Here is an 11,864-nt window from a genome sequence, read left to right on the forward strand (position 1 = left end):
AACCCCACTTCTACTAAAAAATACAAAAATTAGCTGAGTGTGCTGGCAAGCACCGGTAGTCCCAGCTACTCGAGAGGCTGAGGCATGAGAATCGCTTGAGCCTGGGAGGGGGAGGTTGCAGTGAGCCAAGATCATGCCACTGTACTCCAGCGTGGGCAGTGGTGGCTCACGCCTGTAATCCCAGCACTTTGGGAGGCGGAGGCAGGCAGATCACGAGGTCAGGAGATCGAGACCATCCTGGCTAACACAGTGAAACCCCGTTTCTACTAAAAAAAAAAAAAAAAAAAATTAGCCGGGCATGGTGGCTGGCACCTGTAGTCCCAGCTACTTGGGAGGCTGAGGCAGGAGAATGGCGTGAACCCGAGAGGCGGAGCTTACATTGAGCCGAGATCATGCCACTGCACTCCAGCCTGGGCGACAGAGTGAGACTCCATCTCAAAAATGAATAAATACACACACACACACACACACACACAGCTAATTAATTAAATTCAGTGAATCTCCCAAAGCATAATAAAGGTTACCTGTTCTAGATGGGAAAATACTAAAAGAATCTGGAATGCTTACACTGTCTTGGGTTTGGGACACAGATAATATTATGAATACATAATTTCTAATTGAAGTGTCTTATCCATGTTCAGTACATTAAATTTAGAATGTTTAACCTCGTTCTTGAGATTAAACATAGTAATTTTTAAAATCAAAATGTAATTTAAACAAAGGAAATGATTCCTCTATGTTTCCACAGTTTTTTCTTGCACATACTAGTTTTTGTAGAGCAGTTGCTCCTACATGTAATTTAAAATTAAGCTATTATGCATAGTGAAAATAATACAAATGAAATATTTGAAATAAAGCTTAATTGTACTTTTTTGCCATCCTTACATATCTAATGCAATAATTTAGAGCAATTATCACATTTAAACTTGACAAATGAAGAAAAGTTTAAATTAGGATACATTTCTAACCTATAAAAACGAGGGAGTAGACTTTTTTTAAAAACTGTTGGGCCCTTTTTGGTGTTGGACCCTTTCTTACTCAGGGGAGTCAAGATAAGTGAATCCATCTTTGAAAATCATTTTTCTGGCTGGACACGTTGGCTTACACCTGTAATCCCAGCAGTTTGGGAGGCCGAGGCGGGTGGATCACTTGAGGTCAGGAGTTCGAGACCAACCTGGCCAACATGGTAAAAACCCTTTCTCTACTAAAAATACAAAAATTAGCCGGGTATGGTGGCACACACCTGTAGTCTTAGCTACTCAGTAGGCTGAGGCGGGGTGATCTCTTGAACCTGGGAGGCGGAGGTTGCAGTGAGCCAAGATCACACCACTGCACTCCAGCCTGGGTGACAGAGCAAGACTCCATCTAAAAAAAAAAACATGTTTTTCTGCCAGAGCAAATAAACTTACATTTTATTATTTTTTCACATCACAGAGACTGTGTTGGCTTTTGGAAATATTATGTTATGAAATAATGTGCTTTTAAGGAATAGTAATAGACATGAGGTTGGTTTCTATATGCCTATGATAACTTAATGATAAACTTCAGAAGGCTTCCACTTTCTCTTTGAGCTTGGATAACCCAGAGAGTTCATTGTTGTAGGATGGTGAAGATGCAAAACTAAATCCTTTTGGCTTCTCAAGCAATATAGCTAATCAGGAGTGGGCGATTTCTAACAATGCTGGTCTTTTGAGTCCCTTATACTTAACCCTTGGGGGAAGAATATGCATTCAGCACACTAAGAATTTCTAGTATGTTTATTGATGATCGTCAGAGTTTTCAAGAAACTTTCATTAATTTTTAGAAAGTTTTCTTTTCCGTTTAAGTATTACTGAGAAAATTACCTGACACTAATATGTTTCTATATCATCTAGAATGCATTTGCTTTTTGAAAATTTGATTTGTGTACTAGAGTGGAGCAGGGATCTGCAAACTGTGGTTTATAGGCCAAATCTGGCTCACTGCCAGTTTTTGTAAACCAAGTTTTATTGGAATACAGCCACACCTATTTATTTATTTATTATGTGTGGCTGGTTTCGTATGACACCGGTAGAGTTGAGAAATTTCAACATAGACCATGCGACTTGCAAAGTCTAATATATTTACTGTCTGGCAATTTACACCAGAAGTTTGCTGACCCCTGTGCAAGAGTATAATCTAAGATAGTTTTTTAAGTGCTAAAAGAAATGCAGTCTGTTTGGCCAGCTGTCATTTATTACTGACAAGATTTTGTTTTTAGTTTGACATTTAAAAATTTGAAATTTTCCACTACAAAGATAAAATTGGATGTGATGAGTAAAGTAAAAAGCTTCAAATATCCATATTTTCTTTCTCAGATCTTCATTTAAGGACAACATAGATATTTAAACATTTTATCTGTAGGCATTTGAAAACTTGAATATGATAGCTGTCAACTCTTTTAAAAGAGGTATCCAAAAGAAAATATGTGAGCGTTGAGTGTGTTGTTGCTAATAAATTTGCACTGAGTCTTTTAGGAAAACATTTTCTCCTGACCCTTAAAAGGCTTTAAAACCATGTGCCAAGAATTCATCATAGCAGCAGACAACACCCAAAATATTGAGCTAGGGTTTATAAAGCCACCTCCCTCCTCGTCATTTTTTCCTTTAAAGCTTAGTTTCTTTACTTTTAATTACCAGTTCACATTTCTCTGGTTTCTCATCTTGGAATAAATGACATTCACAATCCCTTGAACTGCTTCACCTGGACTTCAGCCCCCAGGTACACATGAGATCCAGGATCCATTTTTCTTTTGCATTACCCTGCCCAGCAATTTCATTCTTTTGTCTGAAGATGAACTATTTTGCAAGATTTCTGACCTTGTCATATAAGGAAGTTCCTTCCACCCAGCTTTAACAACACAGTATCAACACCTCACACCGTAGTTCCTTAATAGTTCCACATACAGCATTTTAGTCGTTCATGCAAACTGTAAACAGCAGTGTGGAGAGGGAGGAGTTTGAGGATATGAGTCTTCCTGAGTTGAGACTTGCCCACTGGCTGCCTCAAGTATACTTTGTTCCATTGAATGTTTGCAGTCACAGAGAGAACTTAGAGTTATATGACACTCGAAGGAAAAGCAAAAGAGCATTAAGAAGTGTCTGTTTTTGTTATTGCCATTTCATAAATATTTTAGTAGGTGTTCAATTTCATTGGATATTCTTTTTTTTTTTAATTGTCTTTGTACCTATGATTGAAAACGGTAGTTGGTCTATGACTTTTGAGGAGGTAAGTTTCTTTTTTTAATCTATGTATGTCTGTAACATCGGTGTCTGTCTCTTTGAAAAATGCAGTATCCTCCTCCCAAAAGTTACTAACCAAACTTTCCCAGCTGTACATCTCCTATCCATAAGGGGTGAAACTATGAGGACAGTTGTTATCTGCTTTTTGTTCAAATGGTGTCAGTTGTGTGAGATGGGGAGGATATGTTTCAGACAGTGTGATGTGAATGTTAAGAGTTATGTAAGCAGTGTCTCCTGTAATCTTTTCTGAAAGGCAAGAGGGAACCAGTTTGCCTGTTTTGTTTACAGGCTTTGAGCAGTCAGCACATCTGCTTGTGCAAACTTAGAGCATGTGAATTTCTCTGGGCTGACTGAGGTTATTGGGGCTGACTTGAAGTCTGTCTCCCATGGGCAACCCTTGTTAACATTTCAAAATGAACCAAGCAGGGTTACTACCTTTCCCAAGACCATCAAAACCAAACTCTCTTCTCCATTCTAGAATACAAGCAAACTTTTTCTGGAATGGGTCAGTATTGAAAACAGTTTTGGCTCCTTGAGAAGAACTGTAAAAGACAGCCAAGTAATATAAGCTCTGTTTAGCCCTCAGTAGGTAAGTGTGGGCAAGTTCTTTGTAGAAAATCTCCATCTCAGTAGCAGGGTCTCACTGTAGTGCTCAGTAGCACTCACCCTGGGTTCATACTTTGGAGGATGATACTGCATTTTTGGCCCTGTAGCTTGCTTTCCCACTTGTCTGTGAGTGCAGAGCAGGAGTCTGACACTTCCCACTGTGCTGCTTGCTTTGCAGACACTAAATTGAAGCTTCTTGCTAAAGCAAAAGCAAGTAGGTGTGCCCTCTAGGCTATTTTGCTTTGCAGGGACCGAGACTCTCAGTTTCTCCCAAATCTTTTCCCACCCTTGCCCTTGCCCCTTTAAGTGTGTGTCTGTAAGAAAGGGTTTCAGTTGCAACAGTCACTGTAATGAGAAGTTACTAGTCAGAATTTCAGCTGAACTCACACCTCTTTCTTATATAACAGATAATCCATCAGACATTTATCTCTAATCAACAGTGAAGTAGCTACCTGGTATGATTTCTAAATACTTGAACAAAGTACTTTTCCACGAACATCCTATGACTTTACCTGGAGGTTACTTTAACTCAATTCTAAGCATATAATTGTAACCTGAAAAACTGGTAGTGGCAACATTTTCACTTGTGCCAAATGGATGTAATATACATAATAGTCGAGGGAGGTTTTTGTACTTTGGGGTTATACAAGTACAATTTCAATAGCAATAGGACACTTAACTCGGGAATAGCTATTAAAGTAGTCTTATCTTAGTTTCTTGAAAAGATTTATCAAGAAATGAGAAAAATCTCTTCCCTGGCTAAGCAGCTGCATTGTGAAATATGTCATGTTGAAATTGTGCTGGTATTGTTACTCTTTCCTGGCTAGAAGGAAATTTATTGAAAAAGCTTCTCAAATCTTTTTTTTTAATCTAAGTTTCCTGTAAGTATATAAGTTTTTTGGTTTTTTTTCCCCCATGAAAAGGAGTAATAGATATATCAGAAATAAAGGCTAACTCTCCAGCCCCTGCTAGAAATTGTGTTACTTAGGCAAAGATTGAAAGATTTCATTGTAGAAGCTCTGGCTTTTTAGAAATCTGATTTTTAGTCTCTACATTTATTATGCTTCTGTGGGAGGGTGGAACTTCTGTAGATTGAGGGAACTGACAGAATCTGATGAGTACAAGTTGCCTCTATAAGAGCATACATAGTCTTCTCAGGAACATCTGGGGAAAGAGTTCCTAGCAAGGCACCACTTCTTAGGAGTTACATTATATCTTGGTCAAAAAGGAGGATCTAATATGGTTTTGTGTAGAATATGACCTTCTAACAGAAGTGGACTTAAAATTTTTTTTTTCTTATTTTGGCATCTTATCCCTTCCAATGGAATTAAAATTCTGAATTTTTTTTTCCTTAATAAAACTATTTTTTAAATCCTATTACAAATATATATTCATTGTAGAAAACTTGAAAAGATTTTTAAAAGGAAAAGGACAACAGTAAAGAAAATTCACTACCTACAGTTAATATTTATTGTTTATATTGTTATAATGAGATTCTCCAGTTATTTATTGGGGTTTTTTCCCCCCCTACAAGGCAGTGTAAGCATTTCCTGTTATTATATATTTCTTTCTTTCTTTCTTTTCTTTTTTTTTTTAGACAGGTTCTCACTCTGTCACCCAGGCTAGAGTGCAGTGGCATGATCACAGTTCACTGCAGCCTTGACTCCTTGGGTTCAAGTGATCCTCCAACCTCAGCCTCCCCAGTAGCTGGGATCATGTGTGCACACCACACCACCCAGCTAATTTTTTTTTTTTAGATGGAGTCTCACTCACTCTGTCATCCAGGCTGAAGTGCAGTGGTGCAGTTTTGGCTCACTGCGAGCTCTGTCTTTCAGGTTCAAGCAGTTCTCCTGCCTCAGCCTCCTGAGTAGCTGGGATTACAGATGTGTATCACCATACCTGCCTAATTTTTGTATTTTGTTTTAGTAGAGATGAGATTTCACCATGTTGGCAAGGCTGGTCTTGAACTGACCTCAAGTGGTCCGCCCACCTCAGCCACCCAAAGTGCTGGGATTACAGGCATAAGCCACTGCGCCCAGCTGTACCCAGCTAATTAAAAAAATTTGTTTTGTAGAGATGGGGTATTGCCATGTTGCCGAGGCTGGTCTTGAACTCCTGGGCTCAAGCAATCCTCTAGTCTCAGGCTCCCAAAGTGTTGGGATTACAGGCACGAGCCACTGCATCCAGCCTTCTCCAGTATTTTAACACTGAGTCGAATTCTATTGTGAATTTATTTGAAGTATGAAAGTGATTTGGGAGTGTTTTTATCTTTTTTAGTAGATATGTTTTTCAATAATGTTTTAATATTCTCCAACTTTTCTAATTTTTTTCCAAAAAAAAAAAAAAAGACAGAAATGGGCCCTGGTGGCTGGTTAATCAAGGTGCAATGTTTCTTAGCCCTTCTTTTAAAAAACAGGAAAAAGAAAGAAATTGTCTTCTCTTTCAATATAGCAAACACCAGGTTGTTATATAGAAGATAAAATTAACTTCACATTGCCTGGTATGCTATGATAAACTATCTTCCAAAACATATATTTGTCTTCTAGTTTTGTGTCACTGCTTTGTCAAAGGTTTTTGACAAAAAAAAAAAAAGGTTTTTGCCACCTTTGCAGAAAACACTGTTAGGAGAGTAAATCTGAAAAACAGGAAGGTCTCGTGACATTAGTCTTTCCTGTCAGCTGTCTTTTGAATCTCCTATAACTGTTAACAGTAGCAAAGAAAGTAATTTTGATACTTTGGAATGGAAGACATGAAATAACTATTCTGAAAATAGTTGTGAACATACCAAGTTCACAGTGTTTAGTTAAGGAAAGACCTTGCTTCATAAGAATTAGTGACTGGGTTTTTGTTTTGTTTTTTTTTTTTTCATTTGTTTGTTTTTGTTTTTTTATCATGTAACTTTGTTTCAGATTTTTCAAGGTTGAGGGGCAGAAATCCTCAGTAATTTATTTTACCTGGAATGTTTTACTCTGAAGTTTTTTTAAAAACAACAAAACTAGATATGACTATTGCTGTCACCCAAAAATAGGTGTTCAGAAAAGTAAATATATTCTTACTCAAAGAATAAAAATGTCGACTGTTAGCAAAGTCATGAACCCATGTGTCATGATTCTTGATTTAATGCTCTTAAATATACTCAATACGAACCTGTCTTAAAAAAACAATTTGAAGAAATGTCTAGTGGTTTTCCCCTGTTTCATTCCTACTGTGTCTTGTGGTTTCTCTTGAGGTCAAGGGTGAGACTACCGTGCATGTTTGAAATAAAGAATTGCTTGTGTCTGTGTTCTAGATCTATGTAAAAACCTCACAGGATTGGGGGGGTATGTTCAGAAAGTTTGCTCTTTGTGGCACATGTTTTATAATGAAGTTCCATCTTGAGAGTTTAAGGGACAAGTTTCACCGGGTAGAGAACCGCATCTGCATTGCTAGCTAAACTCACTGTTGTTTCCCATACAGCAATCCTGCCTTCCTGTGCCACTTGCGCCTTCTCCTTTTTACACCTTTGAAAGTTCACTTTGTTGCTTGTTTTTCCTCACTAGTTCTATTCATTTCTGTATGTCCAGACACTAATGCCCACCTCCGGCTGTTGTTCTTTTTCTGCAGAGGGAGAACCGAAGATTACAGGAGGCCAGCATGAGGTTGGAACAAGAGAATGATGACCTCGCCCATGAACTAGTAACAAGCAAAATTGCTCTACGGAATGACTTGGATCAGGTAAACTTTAGAAATGAGACTGTGATGACTTCCTCAGGGCAAAGACCAATTTGCCCTCACCGCTGCCCCCACAAGCTTGCTTTGTTCTTGACTTTGTTCTTGATGAATGGAGGAGTGGCAGGGACAGTTTGTGTTAATTGGAGAGAGTGGAAAACACAAGCCTTTGAGAAAGGTTTGGGTCATTTCTAAATAGCATGTGTGACATAACTTTCTTTATACCTCTAAACTCTGTTATGTCTTTGTTGATACCTTTCCTGAACCAATGGCTGTCAGCATAATTATCTGAGAACATCAGTCACCAAGAATATACCTGTACTAATGCCACTCTAACAGTAGGCATTCTTTGTTCCAGTAAGAATTCTTCTCCAGAATAAATGTGAACTTTTACATGAAGTACCTACATTAAGAGTTGGATTGGCCGGGCGCGGTGACTCAAGCCTGTAATCCCAGCACTTTGGGAGGCCGAGGCGGGTGGATCACGAGGTCAGGAGATCGAGACTGTCCTGGCTAACATGGTGAAACCCCGTCTCTACTAAAAATACAAAAAATTAGCCGGGCGTGGTGGCGGGCGCCTATAGTCTCAGCTACTTGGGAGGCTGAGGCAGGAGAATGGCGTGAACCCGGGAGGCGGAGCTTGCAGTGAGCCGAGATCACGCCACTGCACTCCAGCCTGGGAGCACAGCGAGACTCTGTCTCAAAAAAAAAAAAAAAAAAAAGAGTTGGATTGTTAGATTGATACGCATCTGAGTGGCTGAGAGCCAGACTGCCCTATTGTGAATGCTGGCACCACCACTTGTGACCCATATGACCCCGGGCAGTTCTTAAGCTGTCTATAGATATAAAAAGGTGTCTATCTCATAGAGATGATATAACAAATAAGTAAAGCACTTCAATAGTATGTGTTCATTAAATGTTAGCTGTTGCTAGGAAGACCTTAAACTATTTAGCATTCCCTTGTTCTTTCCAACTAAGCTGACAGTCTTAGGACCTCCTGTTTTTTCTTGCTAGCATTTTCAGAAATAATTGGCAATATGGAAGCAGTCTTGTGCAGATTTAAAATTACCACTCTATTTTCTGACTTCTACAAAGTAAATATTCCCAACAGACAGTGGAGGGTCAGAAAAACTGACTCGCAGACTGTTGAGTCTGTAAAAGAGTCATTACCTGTGGTGTAAGTTTGCATTGACAATATTAAAAAATACAAATTCATTCATAACATAAATCTGCTTAAATGTTTAAAATTAAAGGACAGCTGAAAATGGCCCCTGCCACAATTCCTGTTTTCCCATATAGATAGCCAATTTTGTGGCTCAAAAGTTCTAACCATAGTAAAGTTGGAGATAAGACCCATGTTCAGGAAAACAGTGCTGTATCTGGGAGAGGAGGACACAGAACTGGCACTAAAAGGAGTTCGAAAACAAAAACAAAAACAAGAACTGTGTTGCTTGGGACACGATATGGAAGGTAGAAAAAGCAGCCCAGAGAATGCTTTTTTAAAAAGTTGCGGCCCTGTTAACTACAAACCTCCTTTAGCCCGCCCATTTGGAAGCTGTGAGAAGTGATATAAGAAATATGTGACTAGGAGAGTCAGAACCAAAGAAGGTAGCAGGATCTCCATTCAGTTGGGGTAAATTCAGCCTTACCTCAGTGGTCGTATTTTTGTATTCGAGACTGTTGAGATAAATCAGTGCTATAATGAAAGTCTTGGTTCTATGTTAACTTTCCAAATGGGCTTGATTCTACCATTTTGAATCTTTTATCCATTAATAATTTTCTTACGATGGCTGACTAAATGAAACAATTTTTAAACAGTTGGATTCAGTGAGGATGCAGTGAAATGAGCTAAGGAGAATTTCAAAGTTGTTTGGGAAATGTAGTTGGTAATATGTGTTAAGACTTTAAAAGGTTTAAGCAATAATAAAATTAAATTTTACTATATACCCACTATATGCCAAGCACTAAATAAAGCAATGTATAAACATCATCTCATTTAATCTCCCTAATGACTCCAGGAAGCAGTTATTATTTTAATCTTCCATTTCATAAATGAGAAAACTATATAGATGAGGAAACTAGAGATCCTCTGACTTGTAAAGCTAAAAAAAAAAAAGATGTGGTAAAAAAAAATGTATATACCAGGTTGTTTACTGCAGTGTTACTTGTAAGAATGGAAAATAGAAATATTATAATATCTATGTTCACTAGTAGGGGAGAGTGACAGTTTGACTGTCTTTCTGGAATAATTTTTTTTTAATGGGAAAATAATGATAAAGTAGTTTTTTAAAAATACTTTTTTTCTGTAAACAATAAACACTTATAATGTTTGCATCTAAATTTCAAGGGCTACTGGCTGGCACTGGGTCATCCTATTGGGAAGGGGACCGTAGTATACCTAGATAGGGAAGAAGCCCATAAGGAAGTACATCAAAATGTTACTGCCAGGTATCTCTGGGTGATAAGATTAAATCTGATTTTTATATTCATCTTTATAGTTTTTTTCCCATTTAGAATTTATACAAAGACCTTAAATTACCTAACCACCATAGGTTAAGTAAAAATGAGGATTAGAACTTTTAAAAATCAGAAAAATAATGAACATTATAATATGCATATTATATATGAATATAATACTAAATAATATATATAACTTTAATCCAAAAAAAATTATCTTAAAAATCATTTATTCACCAAGAGAATCCTTTATGTGAGTCAGTCTGGAGTGACTGCCATTATAGGTATTCCTGAAGTAATTGGTTATTGAGTACTGGGGTAACTCATGATGTGAGTGCTAGAACAGCCCCTGAAGAAAAGGTTCCATCAGACCTTCATTCTTCCTCTCCCCTCTCCCCTCCTTGACTCTCCCTCTCTTTTAAGAAAAGTAAATATGACCTGGGCCCTCCCTTTTGGAGCTTTTTATCTAGATGAAAGAATCTAGATGAAAGAATAAAAACGCTATTTCATGCATATTTCCTCCTAACTTCTGATTTTGCAGTTTCCTCCTCATTAGGGTTTATTTGCCTACCAAAAAGCTGTCCCTACAGTTGAAGTGACCTGTCCCACCAGTCTTCTAGGAAAGGCCCTAGCCTGAGAGTGGCTTTGCAGGCCTTCACCCAGTTTGCCCAGTACTTTCCCATTCCCAGTTCATGAAAATCAGATCTTTTAACTAAAATAGCAAAACACTGGCAAACTTTAAACAAATATGAAAGCAGATTGTATTTAAGACGATATGTAAGCAAACAAACATGAATTAGGAAATTAGGTACTTTGCAAAAATAAATCATTCCTTACTCTGACCATTTTAGTGCTAATTTTGGGCTTCCTGGACACCAAAGGCTCTTCAGCTTTTGCCTCTGACAGAGCCTTCCTCTCTGAGAACTTGCCCTCTTTCAGATTCCTTAAATAAAGATTTCTCAGTGATAAGAAGTGAAAAAACGTACATCTCCATTTCAGTGTCTGCTTACTATCTGCTTTCAAGCCTTTCCTGTCTTTCCCTATTTGCAAGGAACAAAAGAGAAGAGACATGATTAGTACTGTCCTGCTGAGGACCAGGGGTCTAGGTTGCCTCTCACCATAGCAAGTTCTCTTAGACCAGAAGCTACATGGACTAAATGGAAAATTATTTTGTTTTGTTTCAAGTTGAACGACTGGCCTGGTTATTTCTTTCAGAAATCATTTCTCAAAGATCCTCATTTCTGGTATTAGGGCTGAGTCTTTGCTGAGGTTATTGGTTGATTCATGATTAAATCACACATTGCAGTGCTTGTTTCTCTCATATATGTGTAGCAGAAGCCCTGATTGCAGTTAGAACTTTCAATATCAGTGAGACATTATAAGATGTTGGTAAGTGTTTAGACTTGATAATGACAATGTTTCTCTCAATCTTGTCAAATTATGGTGAAGGCTGTCGGGCGCGGTGGCTCATGCCTGTAATCCTAGCGCTTTGGGAAGCCGAGGTAGGTGAATTGCCTGAGCTTAGGAGTTCGAGACCAGCCTGGGGAACCCGGTGAAACCAAGTCTCTATTGCAGTTTCCTCCTTATTGGGGTTTATTTGCCTTTTGCTCTAGATATCTAGATTTTGCTCTAGAAATAAGTGAAGTTGCCTTAATCTTGACCTAATGAAGACTGTTTGACAGAAAATGTGCAAATAAAAATAATAGGTCTTCTTAGCATAAACATTTAGGTGTTTTTGAAAAAAATTCCTCAGGGAAGTGCTTTTCCCCGTTTTCTTTTTCTTTCTTTCTTTCTTTTTTTTTTTTTTTTTTTTTTTTTTTTTTTTTTTTTTTT

The 11,864-nt window shown here is 38.0% G+C and overlaps 1 protein-coding gene across 3 annotated transcripts in view; it reads left to right on the plus strand.

The window, feature by feature from the left end:
* The window catches only part of RABGAP1L (RAB GTPase activating protein 1-like), an 828,259-nt gene that overhangs the window by 792,994 nt on the left and 23,401 nt on the right, over positions 1–11,864 (plus strand). For 2 of the 3 annotated variants that reach the window (XM_011981418.1, XM_011981420.1), the window contains one exon: positions 7,470–7,580. In XM_011981418.1, coding sequence (XP_011836808.1) covers positions 7,470–7,580 — 111 coding nt within the window. Of the gene's footprint in view, positions 1–2,702; positions 3,247–7,469; positions 7,581–11,864 lie in introns of those variants that run through there. The other variant, XM_011981421.1, reaches the window with a different exon arrangement.

Source organism: Mandrillus leucophaeus, unplaced genomic scaffold, assembly GCF_000951045.1.
Source record: "Mandrillus leucophaeus isolate KB7577 unplaced genomic scaffold, Mleu.le_1.0 Scaffold226, whole genome shotgun sequence".
In the NCBI taxonomy this organism is placed as follows: Eukaryota; Metazoa; Chordata; class Mammalia; order Primates; family Cercopithecidae; genus Mandrillus; species Mandrillus leucophaeus.